Below are 22,789 nucleotides of genomic sequence, written 5' to 3'. Positions count from 1 at the left end.
TTAGATACCCAATAGGCTCACTCTTATGATTGGGCAAAAACATGGGATTAGTATGTCTATGAGTTATGAGCAGTATTATGAGCGGAAGTAGAGGGTTCTACTTCCAGGCTGAACATTTCACTGCAGATGCAAGATATTCCAGAAAATTCTTTTCCTTCTGGCAAGCAATCAGCAACACTCCACAGGGTGGTTGCTCTGCACTCAGGTCCTGGAGTACCTGTGATGAGCAGAGCACCCTGCGCCCACCCTCCTCCAACCCCCACCCTCCTCCAACCCCCACTGACCCACAATGAATATGCAGCACGAGGCAAAAATAAACCTTTGTTGTTTCAGACAACTGAAATTTGGGGTTGTTACAACAGCATGATATGTTTATCCTGACTGATACATAGACAACCATACACTGAACGGAACCTCAGAAACCATTGAGTCCATCGTCTTCACGGCACAGAGGTAAACCAAGCTTTGATGAAGGAAAGTGCTAGCCCAAGGTCACCCAGTGGTGGGGCTGGGATCACAACCCACATCCTGTTTCAGTCCAGCGACCTCAGGGCTCTTACTCAAGACACAGAATATTTGCCACTAGGTGGGACCTGTTACACTGAATCATCTCAGGGAACTTCAGCCAACTTGCCCACAAGAGACCCCACGATGCAGGAGAGAGCACAAGACAGTGTCAGAATCAGATTTTTTAGTTCTAGTTCTGTCTCTAAACTTACTTTGCTCAAGTCTGTTAGTTTCAGTTTTGATGCTAACTTACTCTGGGACCAAAGGCAAGCCACATCACACCCCTGACTCCAACTTCCCTAGAAATAAAATAAGTCACTTGATTTCGGAAATTTAAAATGTTTGCCCCACAGCAGAGGCTCCATGGAAGCTGTTTGGGAGGAACGGACAAGCCAGGGAAGTAACAGGTCCATCTCTCCTTCCATCAGAATAGCTCTGTTTTCCTCTGATTATTTGGTTTGGCTTTGGTATGATTTATCATCACTGGACTTGATGATTTCTGAGGTCCCTGCCAGCTCTGAGATTTGTGATTCTAATTCTTGGATGCTGCCAAGTAGTTCCCGAGTTACAGTTCAGTGGCTAAAGGACCAGAGGCAGTCCTGTTTTTAGGGAGTTCAAAAGTTTGCGTGAGAAGATCAAATTAAGATGAAGATTCGGGGGGCGGAGGCAGCTCAGCCTGTACACCAGGCTCTCGGGAGTGCGTGTGGGGAGGGGGGTTAGGGATGGTTCTAGAGGGGTGGTGACAGGGAAGGGTGACTTGATGAGGCCACAGAATGAATTCATGAGGCTTTAGGAAATAGTATTTGGGCTCAAGATTTTGTTTCACCAGCCTCTCTTCTATGAAGAGGAGCTAGAAGATCCATCACCTCAAAAATTAAATTTGAAGGTTAATCCTCAGAAGCAAAAAGTGACCAAGGATTCTTCCTGGTCATGACAGGAAGTCTCCTATTCTTGATGAGACTGGGGGTTAGGTTTATTTTAAACAGACAATAATAAGCTAAGAGGAAGTGTGAAGCCTGACATAATTTAATGAATGAAAGATTAAATGCCTCATGGAGTGCCCACAGGCCTTTCCTTTCTCTGAGACTTACCTTAGTCTCAGAGGTCTTTAGAAGCTTCTTCACTTCCCCTTCTCGGGCATAATCCAAGGCTGTGTGTCCCATCTCATTCCTCAGTAGGGGATTGGCTCCTGGCAGGAGGAGAAAGAGAGGCCATCAGAGGCTCTGTGAGTAATCAGTGGGACCTCAGAGGGGCTTGAATCCTGGTTTTAGTGTTAAGAATGCCCATGGAAATGTAGGGCAACACAAACCTAAGAGACGGTAGAATGATAGGAAAAACATGTCTAACTACCTGAAAGGAGAGGTCTGAGTCCTAACACAGAGGTCAGAGTACTGTGGCTCTCACATGTGCAGAAATATACTATACATACTATCATACACATAGATGTGTCACATACACCCAGGTGTGCTCTAACATACAGATACACAGATGAACATGCTAACAAATGTACCAAACACACAAATTAATATACCCCAACACCAATGCATTAGTTGATACTCCTGTTATCCAACTCATTTGCATACAGATGAACATTCATTTATAAAGATCATATACAGAAGGGCTCCTTACTAAGCAACGAATGTCCCAAATAACAATGTAAAGGCCCCCTTTGTTCTGCCCGTCTCTCCTAATGCCTTTTTCTCTCTGGCATTTCCTGCCTGTCAGAGCCAGCTGAGTCCTCTGGAAGGGCGTGGCCGCCCCCAGCACCCTGGCTGTCCCAGGGCCAGCTAGAGGATGTTACTGATGCTGCTTGTTGGTGAGTGTGTACATGTGGGCAGGCTTTCTTCCTCTCACTAGTTCCTGTGATTTAAAGACAAAGAACTTTAAGTAGGGCAAAAAGAAGGGGCCATGCATCTACTCTCTTCCCTTTTTTAAGTGCCGGCAGCTGAGCCTATATAAAGTGCCAAGACTGTGTGCAAAGACTTGGCAGATACGGAGGAAAAGGTACTCTGACCCCCATGCTGTCAGAATCTCTTCTCCGAAGTCCAGGTCCCAGTACTTCACTCTCCTCTTCAAAAGCTGGCCATTTCAGCCCTGACTGGCGTGGCTCAGTGGTTTGGGTATCATTCTGCCAACTGAAAGGTCACCCGTTCAATTCCTGGTTAGGGTAGATGCTTGGTTTGAAGGCCAGGTCCTTGGTTGGGGGCGTGTGAGCTGGTCCATGTTTCTCTTGTGTACATTGATGTTTTTCTCCCTCTCTTCATCCCTCCCTTCCCATCTCTTTAAAATTAAAGTCTTTAAAAAAGAAAAACAAGCCCCCCCCCCAAAAAACCTGTCCATTCCATTCAATTTGGCAAACCTTAAATGAGTGGGGCTTGAGGACACAGAAGACTCAGACCTGGCCCTGACCCAAAGGCACGCCTCTCAAAGCAGAAGAGAGAAACGTAAGAAGAAGACTGTCTTGAACACAGTAGATGGTCAAGAATTACGTGTTAAATGGAACTTTCCCTGATCTTTCTTGCTAGGGAAGTGTCTAGAAGTAAAGAAAGGTTAAGCCTTGGTCTCTGCCCTAAGGATGTAACTGGCTGGCCGGGGACACTAAACACACAGATGAGGCTGCGTCAGTGTGTCCAGCCACTGTTTGTTGACAGATGGTAAAAACCAACATTTCTCAATTCCAGACTGTGGAAGCATTTATATCACAATATAAAACCATTCCGGCCCTGGCTGGCGTAGCTCAGTGGATTGAGCGCGGGCCTGCGAACCAGACGATCGCGGTTCAATTCCCAGTCAGGGCACATGCCTGGGGTGCAGGCCGGTTCCTTGCAGGCTAACTACCAGCAGGGGACGCACAAAAGGCAACCATACATTGATGTTTCTCTCCCTCTCTCCTTCCCCGCTAAAGATAAATAAATAAATAAAATTAAAAAAAAAAAATTCCTACAGAAGCTCTCTGCTTCTCAAAAGCCTTTAAACTTACCAACAATTGCCAGCATTTATTAAGCATTTACATGTGGTTGTCTGCCTGGGTTATGGACGAAGAGTTGCAGGAGGAGGAGGGGAAGGGGACAGACAGCAGAAGTAGGATCCAGGCCAAGGAAACTTATTATTAATTTCAAAATATCATACTTTTATATACAATACTATTTTACAGTAGGAATTTCCTATAAAATATTAATATATATCATTTGAAATAGATGTAATCCATATACTTTTCAAAGTACACAATTCAGCCCTGACTGGTGTGGCTCAATGGATTGAGTGCTGGCCTGTAAACTGAAAGGTCGCTGGTTCAATTCCTTCTCAGGGCACATGCCTGGGTTGGGGGCCAGGTCCCCAGTTGGACGTGCTAGAGGCAACCCCCACAACTGATGTTTCTCTTCCTCCCTTCCCCACTCTCTAAAAGTCAATAAATTTAAAACAAATATAAAGTACACAATTCAGTGGTTTTAAATATATTTACAAAGTTGTAAAACCATTACCATATCTAATTCCAGATCATGTTCATTATCTCAGAAAGAAACCTGGCTGGGCAGCTCAGTCGATGAGAGTGTCATCCCGACACACCAGGGTTGCAGGTACACTCCCGGGGCAGGGCACGCACAAGAGTTAAGCAATGAAGGCATAAATAAATGGAACGACAAATTAATGTTTCTTTCTCCCCCAAACAAAGAAACCCCACAACCATATCAGAGACCCCCCGCCCCGTGCCCTCCAACCCCTGCAACCATCATCCATCTTCCGTTTCTACAGACCTGCCTCTAGTTGACACTTCATGTAAGTGGAATCACATAATACATGGCTTTTGTGTCTGGCTTCTTTCACGTAACATAACGTTTTTTTTTAAAAGATTTTATTTATTTATCTTTTAGAGAGGAAAGGAAGGAGAGAAGGAGAGAAACATCAGTGTATGGTTGCCTTTTGTGCGTCCCCTGCTGGGAGTTGGCCTGCAGGGAATTGGCCTGCAACCCAGGCATGTGCCCTGACTGGGAATCGAACCACGATTGTCTGGTTCGCAGGTCCGCACTCAATCCACTGAGCTATACCAGCCAGGGGTGTAACATAATGTTTTTAAGGTTTATCCGTATTGTGGCATGTGTTATTCATGCTACCACATGAATGTAGCATATACCTCATTTCTTTTTATTGCTGAATAATATTCCATGGTGTGGATATACCACATTTTGTTTTTCCACTCATCAGCTGATGGACATTTGGGTTCATTCCCCCTTGTAGCCGTTACAATGCTATGAACATCTGCATACAAGTCTTCACATGGTGATAATACCCACTGGTACTTACAAAGCACTTATTCTATGCCAGGCACTGTGCTCTGTACTTCATATACATTACATCATTTAAGTCTAACAACCGTCCTGAGAAATAGGAATTAAAGTTCCCTTGCTATAGACCTGGAAATTGGGTGCCGAGAAGTGAAATCAGTAGCCCAAAGTCACAAAACTGGTTCTTTCCTTGGACCAAGAGTCAAACCCACCCCAGGTTTTCTGAACTCCAGTTTTCTACACTCCTTTCAGTGTGACCATGACACATCCTTGCTGAAAGATCCTTCGGTGGCTTTTCATTGCATAGAGGATGAAGTACAACCTTCCTAGTAAGGAGGGTGTCTTTGGCAGCCTCAAGGGGAGCTCTATCCACAGACACGGGCTGGAGGAGAAGGCTGATCAGGGAGAGACCTTTAAAAGGGAAAGACAAGAGGAACAAAGAGAAGAGAAATGGAATAAGGAAGAGAGTAAAAATGGGAAAGACAAGGGGAGGGAGGACAGAAAGACAAGGTGAGAGAGGAAAGCAGAGGAGAACTGAGAGTGAGACTAACCACTTTAAACAAGTGCTGTCAGTGATCTATATTTGCTTACAGAATGAAAAATGTGTGCCATAAACATTGGCCACTGAGTAATTTCTGGTAGGAGTCGTGTCACTTCTTATAAAGAACAGGATGGGGACAGGTAGGACATCTCTGTACCTGGGCCAGCCAGCACAGGGATGCCTTTTAAAGCAGTGCTGGGCCTGTCGCCAGCCCAGGAAGCTCTCAGGCCTCACCCCAGCCGCTTCCGAGGGAGGAAGCCAGTAGAGATCCCTGAGGTTCTGGAGCCCCAGGGTAGCGTCTGCTCCCGCTTTAGGAGGGCTGAGGCAGGGACACCACGAATAATGTCCATCTGATATGAGCCCCCAGCCCCAACGCTCTGACTTGACTAATTGCTGTAATAATTGATAGAACCTGACTTCTACAACTGATCGATTTCACCTTCACGACCAACGGCCACAAACCATTACACTCCAATAAATAACCACGTTGGGCCTCACCCTCCTGCCCTCTCCGGGGGCATCAGGATGGTCTGTGCCCTGGCCTGACCTTCCCTTGCCTCCCACCCAGGGCCCCTCCAGGCCAAGCAGCTGGTCTAGAGGGTCAGACCTCTGGGAGCAAGTGAGAGGGCTGGATAGAGGTGGGGAGTGCTAATCGCAGGCCATCCGTCACCTCCCACTGGCTGTCTGGGGCTGGGGCCAACACCTGGAGCACCGCAGGCAGTATAGTGCAGGACCCCTCCCCTCCTCTCCCTGCTCCAGATTAGTGTGTCCCAGCTTATAATATTTGATAAATAGCAGACTGGCTTCCTGGCAGCACTGCTGCGGCTGTGCCTGCCCGCTACAGCTGTGGAAGGTCACTCATTGGGGAAATATGTTTCTGTCAGTGGTATTGAAAAAAGTTTAGTGGAGTGACAGGCCTCAATTTTTCAAATTTTATTAACTCCATCCTCTTAACCATTTGTCTTGAATTCCTTCGGATTCTGGGGGATCTGTCAATAGGGCTTGGGTCAGGAAGGTAGGGTTGGGGGTGGCTGGTCACGTGCTGGTCCTAACTGGTAGGGTGACTGGCTTGGGTCTCATCTCCCAAGGCAGGTAAAACAGTGGAGATGGTGTTGGTGAGAGGGAAGGCCTGGCCCACTGGGCTCCAGGAAGCCCACTGTTTCTCTCTGGCATAGCACCTGACTTTGATGTGACACAATCATAGACTTTCCGAGAGGAAAAGCCTTATTAATAGTGAGCTCTCCCAACTCCCTAAGCAGTGACTACCCTCTACTACATCCCAAACAGGTGGTCACCCTGGCTTCCCTGAACGTGCCCAGAACCCAGTCCCAAGCTCATGGCCCTTCAAGGGGTTTCCCCCACTAAACTAAAGGGAGATCCTTATCATTTGAGCCCCAACCTCTCTCTCCAAATCCACCCTCACCTTAGTCTTCCTGCAAATACCCACTCATCTTTTAAGACCCAGATCAGGCTTCTCCTCCAGGAAAGCTTCCTCATTTCCTCCCACCCGGGTTTGGTACCATCCTTTGTGTTCCCATGGCCCTTCAGCCTCTATCTTACTGCACCGATCACGCCACGTTAAAACGGTCTGTCTCCAACCAAGACTTAAGAGCTCTTAGAAGCCAGGGGCCATGCCCAATCCACCGCTATGTCCTCACTGCCTAGCACAGGGCCTGGCAGATAACAGGAATTCAGTAACATTTACCAAAGCAATGGAGTTTTTGTAGGTGTTATCTTCTGAGGCCACACACAACATGGCTGTACTTTCTGTCCCAGAAGAGCCTCTGACACCAAGTGTGTGGGCATGCCCTTAGTTCCTGTAAGCCACATCCCTGGTCTCTTTTCTAGTTCTAGGTACTTCTGTGCCTGGGTGGCAGGTTAGGTCAGGTCAGGACCTAACATTCTTGATACTCTGTAGATGGGGAAGAAGTGGTGGGACACAGTGGCCCACGTGCCCTTCCTGGGGAGAGGGATCAAATTAGGGTGGGGGATGTGGTTCAGATCTTCTAGTGCTGGCAGGAGCAGCTTATAAACTGGGGTGGGGTGGGGAGGAGGCTTATAACGCCCTCCTCCCTTGACACTACCCAGTCTAGGCTCTCTGTCTACCTCTGTGAGTATCAGAGAAGATAATGTGTAGTATAAGATGACTCTAAAAAACACAACAGTAACTGTCCTAACCAAATATGTTGGGTCATTATTATCAATAATATTGACATGCTCACCTCCCACAGCTTTGTCAGCTCCTTACCCACCCTGACCTCCAAACACAGTTTTATCAGCCATACTGGCCTTCCAGGGATCTGCGTCTCCAACCACTGCAGTTTCCATGACTTACCCTTGCCCTGTAAAAGGGCACCGGGCAGGGAACCAGCAGGGGGTGGGGGATCACTACTCCCTGGCTGTGGGATCTGGGGTACTTGCTTCACTTCTCTGTTGGTAATAATTGTGCACTGCCTTCCTCTAGGGGTTTTGCTTGGACTGAATAAGATAAAAAGCACAAAAATGACTTTAAAAAGGGCTGTACAGGCTGTATGATGTTCTCTGTAATAATTTTTACATTCACTGGCCCCTTCTATTTTGACTGCTAGCTCCTTCACCACCTTCATCCTGATTTTCCTTATTTCAACAGTTAGCTTACTATCTCCAACTACAGGTTTTTGTTGAACATAAAATCTTTCCCATGATGAGAGATACGGAGTGAGCTCTTCTTTTGGCTGTGAGTGTCCATCAAGCAGACAGAGAGGCAATGACCCAGGATATCAGAGAAGCCATGCACCTGCACTGTCCCCACACTGTTGTTTGGACCAATCCTCACACCTGGAACCCCGCCCCGTTTCCCTGATTACCTATTCTTCAAGGGCCCTTCTCTGGGAAGCCTCCCTACCCCTCCAGCATTCTCCGCCTGCCCCTGGGCTCCTGTTGTCCCCCCTGCTCACTCCTATTCCTGGGGGTCTACCCATTAGTCTATATGTAGCTAGCTCCTTGGATCAGATGGTCCAATTTCCCTCTGTATTCCCAGAGTCTGAATGAAGGTGAGAGAAGAGCCCTGTCCACAATGCTGCAGGAAACACAGCAGAACTCGGAATACAGCCTGGGGTCCTAATAGTTTATCTTGAACTTTTCCTAGAGACCACACCACTGAGCATTCTCAACATGTGCACAGGCAGGTACTTGAGGACCTGCACCAAGTCATGCCTCCACATAGCTAAGAATCTTTACCGGGCACTTTGCATGCCACACCCTGTGCCAACTACTTTCATGTACTCAATTCTTAATTTGGTGAACAAAGCAGGAGAGGTATCATTTTTTCCATTTTACGGATGATTTAACTGAGTCTGGGAAGAGTAAGATGAGCGGATATGGGCTAACATTTGCTGGGTATAAGGCTTTATACACAGTATCTGAATTATTCATCATACAGAGGCTCAGAGACCTGAAATAATTTGCCCATGGCCACACAGCAAATAAGAAGTAATGCTAAAATTTAAAGGAGGGATTTATTATATTGGGTTGGCCAAAAAGTTTGTTAAGTTTTTTTCGTAAAATAAAAGACACATTTTTCATTTTCCCCAATAACTTTATTGATTGGATATTTTGAGTATGTTGGCTATCTCCCCCGCCATGGTGGTAGAACATTGAATTGTTCTCAGTTAATGTCTTGATTTTATCACTATCTACTTCAACTGGTCTACCCAACTGTGGAGCATCGTCCAGCAAGGAATCTCTAGCATGTAACTTCATTATCCACTTTTGACACATTTGGTCAGTCACAGCACCTTCTCCATACACTGGAGAATCTTTTGGCATTTCAGTTTTTACCTTTCTTTAAGTAATAAAGTATAATATGCCAAAAATGTTGTATATTTTCTTCCATCTTCAATATTTACATGGCTACCCCAAAATTCACCAATTTTGATTTTTTAAAAAATGCATGCTGATTGCTGATATGACAGCTGTCACAATATAATTTGACAAAATTGTTTTGAATGAAGTTAAAGACAACTAAGCACTACTAGAGCCAGCTTATGGAAAAAAACCAAACAAACTTTTTGGCCAACCCAATACTATTCTCTTTTTTGTAAATGACTAGAATTTTACATAATAAAATATTCATTCATTCATTCATTTATTTATTTATAATAAAGAAACCAGGTCTTGTTTTCTACTACATAATGTTACCTTCCAAAGGCTTAATGACTCAAAAAGGGAAAAATAATTTTTCCTCTTACCTTCTAGGGTGCTCAGATGCTCCAAAGCCACAACAGGGGTGTTTCTACAGGTAGGTTTGGGACAGACAGCTTTGTAGAAAGGGGATACAGTGGGAATCCTTTTCCTCCCATCAGGGTTTCCCTGTCTGGGGGCCAGATGAATCATGACCCACATACACTGACCTCCTGGACGGTCATCCAGAAGTCCTAACTCTCCAATGGACACTGCAGGGTAGGATCAATTGCCTTCAGGTAGGCAGATTTCTGAAGTTCACAGAACGGTGTACTCTCCCTCCCAGGAGCACATCTGGGTCTTTCCCTTCCTACTCTTCTTCACCCACAGGCAGGAATCTCCTAAACTCTAAGGGACCCCACAAGACTTGCAACCAGGGGAGCAGTGGGCAGGGCAGCTCATCCCAGGCTAACCCCCTGACCCTGTCTCCAAGGCCTCCTTTCCTCTGACCTTCCAGTGAGTCAAAGCAGCCCTGCCTAGGCTCTTTCCTGCTACTTATTCTGTCCTAACTCCTTCCTTGTTTTACTGTCTCTAGCTTTAATAGCGCAGTCTTAAAACAAAAATAAACAAACAAACAAACAAATAAACAAAGTTCATAGAACAGAGAGCTACTGCATCATGGCTGGATCCAGTCACTTCATTAAAACCCACCGAGCACTGAGGCAGGCCAGGGGCCTGGCAAACTGTGGAACCAGACTGGTTCTTGTCCTTGAGTAGAACCCAGCCTGGTGGGAGACAGGGTCAAACAGCAACAATATGTGGTGTAGGAGGACAAGAAGATAAGGATGATGACCCCCACCATGCCCCCAAAGGAGCCTCACATTGTATAGTTGAGGAGATGGGAAATCACAGCATTAGCTGGAGAACAGAAGTACGTACTAGAACAAAAAAAGTCTACAGAAGCCCAGGGAAGGGAAGGTTAAAGTCCAAGGTCACAGAGACTGTGGGAGAGCATGAACTAAAGCCCAGGTCATCCAGTCCAGGGCTCTTTCCATCCATCTTAACTGTCCTGGGCCCCACTTCTGAGTTTTCAGTTCCAGTGAGGACCTGAAGGTCTAGGCTACCCTGGGTTGGTACTGTTCCCTTCAGTGGTACCAAATTCCCCTTTGTCTAGCACTCAGACCCTACATTCTGCAAAGGCCAGCTCCAATTTTCCTACCTTTAAAGTCCTCCTAGACCACGCCTGCTTATATGGATCACTTTCTCCTTCGAACTCTTAAATCGCTGAGCTGATCACATACTTTTCATACATACATATCTGTGTCCAGAGTCAGAGCATCACTAAGATGCTTTGCGAATGCCTAGAAAAGGAAATGGTGAGGATGGCGAGGTGTCAGGCTGGGTTCATCATGCTTTCATCATGAAACCAAGTCATGCTTTTTGTTCATCATGATTACCTGTTTGCTCAATCAGGTGCAGTTAGGGCCAATGTAAACTTCATCAGGCATTTGACGGCTGTCTCAGGACACCAGTGAAAACACGACGGAGAAAGGGGAGCTGGATGCCAGGATAGTGTGGAGGTTTAGCAAGCGACTAGTGGACTAAGTGGACCTAGGGCTGGGGTAAGTGGGGGGAGTGGCAGGATGCAGTGACTGACAGACCAGAGGTGACCTGGAAGGAAGTTTCCAGTGGCAACAAATAGGCCTGGTCCTCTTCAGCTTGTCTATCCCTCACGTGGACTATCACAGTGATGGTCTGTTCATCAGACCTGCAGATGTCTGGTTAAGGTAGGAAGGGTATCAAATACAACGGGCGGAAGGTGGACGTTAAGAGCTGAGACAAATGAGATGAAAACTAAAGGAGATCAATGGGAAGTCACAGGTTTTGGAAAACAGACAAAATGAAGACTGTCCTGGGAAGAGTGATCAAGATAGAACACAGTTTAGAGCCTTGTGAGAATGGTTTAAGGACCTCAAGGTTTAGGCTGGAGAAAAGATAGTTCAGGAGAACACAACTGCATTGTCAGGTGCTTGAATGGCTATCATGTGGGCCCGGGATTAGATTCATTCTACATAAACTCAATGATAAAATTAAGATCCTTGGAAGCAGATTCTGGCTGAAAATAAGAAACTTCTGACCATTAGAACATCCAAAGATAGAATCTGAGCAACCTCAGGAACAAATGAGCTCCCTGGCACTGGAGATACTCAAGCATGTAGTGGACAACCACTTGGTAGGTCTGCTACTTACACATCCATTTACAGAGGTTTTTCAAGATTGTTAATTTGTGTTTGTCCATTCATTCAAAGATACTTTTTGAGATCTTTCTATGCATCTGGCACCATCCTAGATGCTAGGCATTCAAAAGCAAATAAGACACTGTCCCTGTTCTTAAGGAGCTCCTGATCCTGCTGGGAGTTTATTTCAAGAGTATCTTGTACCTTGATTATAGGCCTCGGCACAGGGAAGGTTGGCTTCAGCTTAGGTTAAATCAAAGAGTTCCTGTGGAAATTCAAACACATATTTGGCTACTAAAGGTGATAAAGAGTTTAATCAAGGCCCAATTACTTGCTTAAACCAACTATCAGCTGTGGGAATAAAAGTGTACACTGAAACACAATTCGTGATTTTTTGGTGCATTACGTTTTGCTCTTACAGTCTGGATTTGTCTTTGGCTGGGGCTTGTAAGACAATCTGTAGGTACATAAACAAGTGGCTGTCGTGTCAGGGTGAAGTGATTTAGCCAGCAGGGCTACCCAACTCTCCATTTCTTACCCACCCTATGGGGACTGCTTCAGCACAGACATAAACATGCTCCTGCTGTTACCTTATTGCACTCGTCACAGGGGGAGGCTAGAAGGCTTGATTCAGGGATATGATTGGATTTTAAATCCCAGTCTCACAGGATTTTAATTACTGATCTGGGGCGGCAGGGATAGGCGCTGGCTGCCTTTGGATGGAGGAGGTCGATACGCCACTCCACAACATATTGAGCCACAATGCCTGCAGACTCTATTGCTCTATTTAATCATCTTTTGCAAAATTTACAGTGGAACAGGAGAGATCAATACAGAATTTATCACATTCTCTTGTAAATATGAGCCAGGAAAGAGTTCCAGGCAGTTTGTTACTGAGTGGGAGGGAACATGTCTGTGTACAGCTGGGCATTAGGAGATGAGACAAAATCCATTCTTCTTGGCATAAGCTACAGATGCTCAGCCAGTCCCTCCTAAGCCTGAAGGCAAGTTCAATGGGAAAAACACCGATTCATTCATTCATTCCATCAACCAACCAACATCCCAGAGCACCTATTTTACGCCAGACCCTGTGTAGGCTCTGGGGATTCCAACTGGAATTCTAGTGGTGGAACCTGAGCAGATTACTTAACAGTCTAGTGCACTTATTTATGTAGGTGGCAAGAGTATCAAACTCAGAGTTATTTTAAGTATTAAAAAACATAAGAGCCTTAGTGCAGAGCTTGAAACATACAGTAAGAACTCCATAAATGACAGCTATTGTTATTTTTACTATATTTACCCTTATTAGGCACTCCTTCCCACGGTGTATCTCACCAGTGGTAGATGTGCAGAAATGGGGTACTGTGCGGAGAGCCAGCCGCCGCAACCAGCAGATGGAAAAAAGACTAGGGCCGCCTCCCACAAGTTAGAGACCAGGCCAGGCATATTGGCAGCAGAATGGGGGGGGGGGTGGCAGGCGGGGGCTAAAGGGTGTGTAAGGAAGAGATACATGTTAAGCTCAGCTTTTTCCGAAGCTTCGGTTGTAATCTTTAAAACAATAAAATAGCCTCACAAAATTGCTGTGGGGGAATGGAGTGAGAATTGATTCTTTATGTGGGCAAACCAGGGAAAGTTACTCGAAAGAGACATAGACGAATTGGCTCTTGAGGACTAAGTAAAAGTTTGATAAGTGGAGAGGTGGGGAAAGGACATGCATCCCAGTAGAGAAAAGAGAATGAGCGAAGGTTTGGAGGTAGGAAAACTCCAGGGCAGGGAGTGAGCAGTTGAGTGGGCCTGTGGCAGAGACAGCTCTGGTCTCTCCAGGCTGAGCTGACGAAAGGATGGCAGAAGATTCGTGGTGGGCTGCAGAACCATGCATGCTGGGTTAGACATCTGGGCTCATGTTACAGGCACTGGGAACTGAAGGTTTTCAAACAGGAGTGACAGGGTTTTGTGGGCTAGAGGCCGGTTTGAAGGGGAGCCTGGTGATTAGGGGACCAACAAGAAGGCTGTTAACACTAGTCCAGACAAGAGTAACAAGGTCTGATTTCAGTCTCCTCTGTAGTAGATACAGAGGAGAGAGAGTGGACTTGAGAGAAGATTCTAAGAAAGATGGGATTAGTGGAAAGTAAAGGCAAAGTCAACAGACTTACTTATAATATATCCTTGTTTAGGTGATTGTAGATGATGGTTCCATTCACTAAACAGGGAACGAAGAGGGCTGGCTTTGGACACACTGAGTATGAGATGTCGACAGAATATTAAGATCAGCAGAGGACTGGAGACATGAAAACGCCTGGTTTGTTCTAAGACAAATACACAGGCCACTCTGGGTAGAAAAGAGGTGGTACAAAAGCATGGAAATGAATGTTCAAGACACCTCAAAATTAGGGGGGAAAGGACAAAAGCAAAAACTGCTGTCACGGATGTCTGTTCAATGCAAGCTTAAGGTAGGGGTTTTCTAGATGAGGGATAACGCTCTAAATACCATGCGACACAGGCACTGCAAGAATGGGGATTGTCAGCTCATCTTCATTTGGGGCAAGTTTCCTGGAAGTCATGGGCTTTCAGGAGGCCAGCCCCATTTCCCCCTCTCCCCACAATCCAGCACAGACTGTTCCCAGAGGTGGCAGCAGGCCCTGTGACCAGAAAGCAGCTGGGAGCAATTGTCGGTGGCAAGGGAAAGGCTCTGGATAAAGCAGAGTTCAAAGTGGACTATAATAAGAGCCTGGGTCCCTGGGCTTCTGCACCCCCCTCCTGGAAATGACAGCTGAGGCCAAGGCAGCCAAGCCTGGGGTCTGGGCTGGATTTAGCAGTCGTAATTATACTGCTGACGTCTGGGGCAGAGCCACAGTCTGCAGAAGGCGACAGCTTTTGTTCATGCACTAAAGACACATCATCTTCAAACATGCTCATCTCACGTCTGCTTCCATCTAACAGCATTGAAGGGAGGCTGAGGAAAGGGCACACAATGCCCACACGTCTGGCTAATTCAGTTACAAGGCCAATCAATCTTGATGGGTTGTCTATAAAACTCCAGTCATCCCAAAGGACTGAACTGACCAGATGTTTAGGCTTCTGTTGACCAATCGGGCCTAATGTCCATTGAGGGAAGAGGGGTTATCAAGAGTTGGCTTAGGCTTCCACTCACACGTCTATTCTCAAAGCTACCTAAAGCCTTCTGCTTGGATGAGAAGTACATTAAGGCGGTGGTCGAGCCAGGCTCATTGGAATACTCACATCTTAATGAGGACAGGAGGGAGGTCTTATTTACTGATGGCTTTGAGAACACTTACAGAAAGAGAAACCAATAAAATACTTTTGCTAATTGTACTCTGCAGTATAGAGAGAATCAGGAGCAGAGAGGGAATATTGCTTACTATGACATTAAATACCACAGGCTATAGTTCTGGGCACAGAAACTGTTCATCTGCTGATGTCTTTTCAACCCCCATCAAGGTTGAAGGAACTGTTCATCTCCCTCATACAACTGTCGCTTTTTTAAAAAACCAGAGGCCACTGCCAAGAAGGACTTCTTCAATTACTGCTCTTTCCTTTACAGCCAAACACAGAGACCAGGCAACAGTCACCAAAAATAAAGGTGAAGGAGAGTAGTGGGGAGATTGGGAGGAAGGGGAGGGCAGGGAACAGACTTGTAGTCTATACCAAGGGGGTCGTTTTTCACCCGGAGCTTCTTGCTGGTGCTAACAATTCCCCTTTTTTTCAAGAGTGTTTTTTCCTAATTAATTCTAAGGACTTTACCATGCTTGTCATAAGAGTTGTGGCCGGCATCACAAACCAGATAAACAGACTTGTGTAAAGGAAAGCTCTGATATTTTCAGAAAGTGGTGAGAGAAAAGCACAAATCAGAAATGGTATCTTTGCTGTGACATCCTATGCCCAGAAGAGTGCCTGGCACGCACAGAAGTTTAATAACTGAGTAACTGTGCCCCAGTTATGATGCAGCTGGGCTGTGCTCCTTCCATCTGTTTTTCAGGAGCGGCCTCCTATCACCCCTGGCGACCCTACTGGACAAAATCACTCAGAGATCAGGAGAATCTTCTCTCAGCCCGAACAAGCAGGGGAGAAGTGGCGTTTGGAGGTAAGGGAACAGACCTTATCACCATACCCAGCAACCTGTTCTTCCTTTTCTTCACGGCTGCAGCAATCAATGCTAATGACTGACCCTGCCTCCTTCTGATTCTTTTCTGCCTTGATTTCCATTATATACAATACCTATGACTTGGTCTCCTTTGTAGGTTTCTGTCTATTCTTCTGTCCCAAGTTATGGGTGACACCCATGGCTGAGTCCTCAGCCCCAACTCTTTCTTTCTGATGTGTTCTCCTTTAAAAAAAATACTTCCAATTTGCATAAACTACCCTAGTGATTCTAAGTCCTAACTGTGTGTTAGGATTATATGGGAAGTGTTAAAACTTTATCAACCCAAAATGGGAGAAAATATTTGCAATATATATGACAGATAGAGGGCTAATATAATATACTTAATGTGTAAAAAAACCTTAAAAATCAAAAGAAAAACAAAGACCAAAAGTTCTAGCAGAATGTACAAAAGACGTGACCTCAAAAGGAGATATAAATTGGCTCATTTCAACTCCACTCAGTGTTGGCCAAAAAAAGTTTGTTTAGTTTTTTTCTGTAGCTGGCTGTAAGAGATCTGATCAGATCTAGGAGGGAGTGGGAGGAGGTTGTTCAAGGCAAAGGTTAATAGCCCAGGACAGGACTGGCTGAGAAGCTGAATGACTCCAAATCCCACTGAATGATGGGAGAGAAGATCTGAAATAAAAGAGGTGCTCTCGGGCTCTCAGAGGGGCACTGGCTCTCCCTGGCTCTTGGGCTCTTCTCCCTAGAGGATACCTGGATGATCGTGCTGCAGCTGCCTGCATTTCCTAACGGACAGTATTTTGGATGGGAAGGAAGTACGGACACAGACTAGGATTGGCTGGCCTGGCAGAGAGTGGCAGGTTCACTGTTTCAGTGTTCTAGAAGGGACAAGGTCTGAGGCAGAAGCCTGCTGTTCATCCAAAATTGTGTAGATTTTGTATCTGATGCTGTTTTAGTTTGTAAATTAACCCTATAAAAATAACTAAAAACTAACAGGGGGAATGCTAGGAGAACCTAGGTATTAGAGTTTAGCTTCAATTGATAGTCACCGAAGCGACTGTTTTTGAATAAACACTCCTTTCCTTTATCACCAAACCTTTGCCTGTGGACTTTTCCCTAGACGGCGGCAGTGGGCAGCAGGACCAGTAGTAACAGTAACAGTACTGCTTAGTTGTCTTTAACTTCATTTGAAACAATTTTGTTAGACTATATTGTGGCAGCTGTCATATCAGTGTGCATTAAAAAAGCTTATCAAAATTGGTGAATTTTTGTGTAGCCATTTTAATACTGAAAAAATAAGCAATATTTCGGTATATCATGCTTTACTATTTCAAGAAAGGTAAAAACACAGCTGAAACGCCAAAAGAAGATTTGTGCAGTGTATGGAGAAGGTGCCATGACTGATCAAATGTGTCTGAAGTGGTTTGCGAAGTTTCTTGGTACTACTGACATTTTGGCCAAAGAATTAATTTGGCCAATAATTTGGCCAAAAGACAACTAAGCAGTACTGTAATAATCTGGCCAAATTGCTGTGGGGCTGTATTATGCATTGGAAGATGTTGAGTTGCACCCCTGGCCTCTACCCACTAGAAGCCAATAGCAGGAGATAGCTGACATACTCAAAATACCCAAGTCAATAAAGTTACTGGTGAAAGTGAAAAGTGTGTCTTTTATTTTACAGAAAAAACTAAATGGACTTTTGGGCCAACCCAATACATCTCACCTACAAGACTGCAAAAATCCAAAAGCTTGACAACATACTCTGCTGGAGAGGCTGTGAGAAAACAGGCAGTTTATACACTGCTAGTGTAAATGCAAAATGGAACAATTCCTGTGAGGGAGAAGTTTATAATGTCTAATCAAAGGACTTATGCATTTACCCTTTGACGGCTACAAAGACATACTGCCAACATTCCCAAAATACACAAATGAGAGGTTAACCATTGTATTATGATTTGTAATTGCAAAATATTGGAAGCCTCAATGTCCAAGCGTAGGATATATGTGGAACCCAGGTTCTTGAACTTATTTTGTCCTAGAAAACTGAGAAGTGATTTGTTTGAAAATGGATTATCCTCTTTTTGTTGCCTGACAGGTGCATGACTGATGATAAAGGTACCAGCATGAAAGGGTTGCTGGGTCGAGAACTAAGACCTTACATTTTGTTAGACCGCTGGGACACTTTTTCCATGAACAACTTGGTCAAGAACCAAGACACTTGAGAACAGAGGTCTGACTATATAGAGCACATATACAGAATGAAGTATCGTGTAGCTGTAAACAAGAATGAGGAAGAGCTCTGAATTGATATTGGGTGATTTCCAAGAAATATGGATAGGTAAAAAAAGTAAACTGCAATATAGCATATATAGTAGGCTACATTTTAAGTAGGAAAAAAGGGAAAACAAGAAAACATATAGCCCTGGCCAGTGTGGCTCAGCTGGTTGGAGCATCATCCTGTAAACAGAAAAGTCACTGGTTTGATTCCCAGTCAGGACACACGCCTGGGTTGTGGGTTCGGTCCATGGCAGGGGTGCATATAAGAAGCAACCAATCAATGCTTCTTTCTCACATTGATGTTTCTCTCCCTCTTTCTCTCTTAAATCAGTAAGCACGCCCTTGGGTGAAGATAAAATATAATTCAGTTGTCTATAGTACTTTGTAATTATTAAAATATATATATATTTGCTTATACAAAGAAACAATAAAATTGGTATCATGGGGGTCAGAGCTCCCTGAGGGAAGTGGGAAAAAGTTGAAAGGGATACAAGAGGAGTCTCACTTCTCTGAGTATATCTTTTTGTAGTTTTTAGTAAAAAATTACGTTCTACATATTCAACAACAAAATTGAAACAAAGACAGGCAGGGGAGAAAAACTCTAAAACTGAAAGCAAATTAAAGAAAAATTAACCCAACTGTATTTCCAATGAGTAATATAAACATACCAAATGGGGGAAAAACACCCAAATAACTTACAAACCCAGTATCTGAGTATATATACCCATGGCCTTCGATGAAGGACTGCAAACAGATTCTGACATGAACTCTTGTTAGAAGGTTTGTTTTCTATGGATGAAGCAAGTCTGAAGTTTTTTTTAAGATGCAGTATGGGAGCAAGCAAATGAATAAACGAATCACTGCCAGCATTCTCACTGTGGAAGAAGGGACATAACACGAAATGTGTGAAGACAAGAAAGAACCCCATAGGGATGGCCTGGAATGGAAGGTATGGACACTGGTTTCCAAAATACGAAGCACGTGCATATGCATATCTGTGCATATGCTTACCCAGGTATGTGTACCTTATGATAATGTGTATGCATATGTATACAGGCCTCTATATACTTCTTGGCTCTGTCGACAGAAGGGGTAATGATCACACCTGGTGCTTAGATTCCATCTTAGGGCTCCTCCAAGGAATGGCTGATTCCAGGGAGCAGTGAGGTAGATATAAGACTGAAACATGTTATGCTAGAAAACATGAAAATGCTAAAAAAACAAACAAACAAAAAAACCCCAGGGGTATGCTACACTGGCCAAATATGAGACAATTTTAGTATCAACATAACAAAGGACAGAAATGAATTACAGAACATTAAAACAGGGGTATTCATGAGCACATTTTGATAATAAATAGATCAACAGGGAAGAGGGGTTCTTGCTTACTACAGGGTGCCAGGTGCTAACTGACTGTTGTGAAGTGAGGTGCTGGGGTGGGGAAAGAAACAAACTATTCATTTTCCAACCATCAAATAAAGACTGGTTCAAAAAAAAGAAAAAAGACTGGTTCAGGAAAGAACCATCAATAGACGCTGAGTCCAGGAGAAAATTCTGATAAGGAGCAGAATATCTGCATGACCTTAAAAGTGTCTCTCCATAGCCCTGGCTGGTGTAGCTCAGTGGATTGAACACGGGCCTGCGAACCACACAATCGCGGTTCGATTCCCAGTTCGGGGCGCATGCCTGGGTTGCAGGCCAGTTCCCGGCAGGGGACACACCAGAGGCAACCATACATTGATGTTTCTCTCCCTCTCTCTTTCTCTTCCCCTCTAAAGATAAATAAATTTAAAAAAAAAAAAAAAAAGTGTCTCTCCATAAACTACTTCTCAATGTCGAGAAAAAGTAATGATGATACAGTGGAAAAGCTTGACAATACTTGGGTAGGAAGTGGGAATAAGACTTTACAATGAAAATCCTTTTGAATTTTGTACTGTGTGCAAGTACTAATTATTCAAAACAGAAAGGAAAATTAAACATTTATAAAATATCTCTGAGAATGTAGTAAGCATAATAATGGCCCCTCAGTGATGTCCACCTTCTAAGTCCTGAAACCTGTGAACATGTTAAATGACTCAGCAAAGGGCTATTAAGGTTGCTCATCAGCTGAGTCTGATGGGAAACTATCCTGGCGCATCCAGGAGGGCCAATGTAATCACGAGGGCCCTTAGACATGAAAGAGGGAGGAAGAACAGTCTGTCAGAGGGATGAGATGTGACTCCGCTGATACCGCTGGCCTGCAGGTGGAAGAGGGCGAGGAGACAAGCAGTGTGGGCAGCCTCCAGAAGCCGGGAGAGGCAGGAAATTGACTCCCTCTGAGCCTCCAAAAAGGGATGCAACTTTGCAGACACCTTGATTTTAGTCCACTGAGACCTATTTCGGACTTAACTCCAGAACTGTAAGATAATAAATTAGGGTTGTTTTAAGCCACTAAGTTTGTGATCGTCTGTATACAGCAGCAACAGGGAGGATACATAAGAAAAGTTACAGTGGTTGCCCTGGCCAGGTGGCTCAGTTGGTTAGAGTGTTGTCCTGATATGCCGAGGTGTGGGTTTGGTCCCCAGTCAGGGCAACCATATGGAGTCAACAAATGAGTGCATGGAAAGCTAGCACAACAAATCAATGTTTCTCTCTCAAATAAATAAATACATTTTTAAAAAAAGTTTCAGTGGTTGCCCCTGAGGAGGAAGACCAGGACTGTAGAAGTTAGACTTCCTTTCCACTATCCTCCATACTGCTTGAAAAATTATTCTATTTTGAAGATTTTTTAAAGTAAAAATCACTAAAGTCACTAAACAGTCACTCCAGGAGCTCTCTACTGATTTCAAAGTTAAGTACAAGTCCTCTGGCTCCTCCCCAAGGCCCTCCACTTTCAAGTCCTTCTACTACCCACAATCCAGCAGGTGGTCCGTTCCCACCAGGTCTCTAATGTGCAAGGCTCCTGTCTGTTGCTGCATCACCTAAAAACCTTTCCTCCTTCCCTCTGCCTGTATGAATTCTCCCCATCCTTCAGGGTCTGCCTCCAGTCCCTCCTCCTCCATGAAGCCTTCTACAACATCAACACTGGTGTTTCTCCTCCTCATTCATTACCCTTATTCTGGTCTTTGCTTACATTTAATTTAGGGTCCTGCTACTTACCATGCAGTGCTCTTCTCAGTGTGCTTTGTGTTTGGGCCTTTTCACCAAACTAGCATACTACACACAGGGTGCAATCTGAAGGAAGCGCCTGTATCTTTTTCTTTTTTCTTTCCCATAGTGCCTACTGCCCATTTATAAAATAATAAATATTTACTAAGTAACTATCATATGCTAAGGAGAGTGCAAGGTGCTGGGAATATAAGCACTGCAGATCCAGACCCTACTTTCAGGGAATGTATTGTGTGGTGAGGAGAGAACTATTAGTTAAATACCCAAACAACTACATGCTGTGGTAAGTGTGATAAAGAAGTTAAGAGAATATATCGGAGGAAACTAGAAGAGGGGATACTGGTGGTTAGTCAGCTATAGAAAAATAATTAATAGTTGCTGAATAAATAAGAATACTTAATTTGCAATTAAATAAATCAAGAGGGTAATATTCAGTCAAAATCACAAAATATGAAATGGAAGGGAGCGTTGAGACTGCAGCCCAACTATCTAATTTTACAGATGGGGAAATGAGGCTCAGTGAGGAGCAAGGGACTTGCTCAAGGTCCAACAGCAAGGTCGAGTTTGCACCAGGTCTCCTGCACACAGGGTTCATTACTTCGAGGGAGTCTCTGAAGGATTCCTGAAGCGACAAGCTCCCTTCTGCTACATTCAAAAGAATTCTTTTCTCAAACTATGTTCAGGAAGAAGTCTGTGGCATAAACCTTCAAGAGCACCTCTATGCTAGAAGCAAACGCTTTTTATGAAGGGTTCTGGTGCACCCGATCCTGGGATGGGCCTTTGATGCTATTTGCAAGCCCTGACCTTCAGATTGATGTTTCCTCTTCTTAAAGCTACAGTGCTGCCCTTTCTGTGTGCATTCTATCCAAGAGCACACGCTTTTGGTGGGGCATGAGAGGGCTGGCTAAGAGCAGTTGGCCCTGCCTTGGGAAATCTGAATCCTAATCAGCTCTGTTTCCAGGCCCAGCGCAGGTAAAGGAGAGCATACTACACAGAACAGACCTGGCCCAGCTGACGCTGACCTCTCCCTCACCCAGGGTAGCCTTGGCCTCCAGCTGCCACTGTTGGGCGGTGATGAGGTCATGCCGGATACCAGCCGGGCTCATCTGAGGACTGTTTGGAGCCGATTAAAGCTTTGATAAAATGCGGGTGCCTGGGTGGCAGGTGGCTCTGGAGAGCTTGGGCTCTGGTGACCAGGCACTCATCTCTAACTCAACTGAGCAGTGACTTCTGTACATCCACAGGGTCTGGGATACAGAAATGCCTTTCTGTGGAGGTCAGCAAGGACAGTTTTTCATTTTGTACTGGGTAAGGGGCTAACTTAGGTGAAGGGCAGAGGACAAAACACAGGGTCACTGAGGGCCCCTTTCGGCCTTGACCTACCACATGGACTGCAATTAAACACCACAGAACTTCTTGATTCCCCACAATGCCCCCAACTGGACTGCTGGGTCCCTTTACGTGACTATTGGCCATCCTGCTTCACAGGACTTTCTCAAGTGACAGGCTAAAA

The 22,789-nt window shown here is 44.9% G+C and overlaps 1 protein-coding gene across 1 annotated transcript in view; it reads right to left on the bottom strand.

The window, feature by feature from the left end:
* CLPB (ClpB family mitochondrial disaggregase) overlaps window positions 1-22,789 on the bottom strand; it is a 147,308-nt gene that overhangs the window by 36,338 nt on the left and 88,181 nt on the right. Inside the window, exon 6 of the mRNA XM_037068592.1 lies at window positions 1,599-1,696. Within this exon, the coding sequence (XP_036924487.1) occupies window positions 1,599-1,696 (98 nt within the window). The remainder of the gene's footprint in view (window positions 1-1,598; window positions 1,697-22,789) is intronic.

Source organism: Sturnira hondurensis, unplaced genomic scaffold, assembly GCF_014824575.4.
Source record: "Sturnira hondurensis isolate 20B ecotype Veracruz unplaced genomic scaffold, ASM1482457v3 Scaffold0017746, whole genome shotgun sequence".
Taxonomy (NCBI): domain Eukaryota; kingdom Metazoa; phylum Chordata; class Mammalia; order Chiroptera; family Phyllostomidae; genus Sturnira; species Sturnira hondurensis.
The sequence above is the reverse complement of the archived record's forward strand: the minus strand, read 5'-3'. Positions and strand labels throughout refer to the sequence as shown.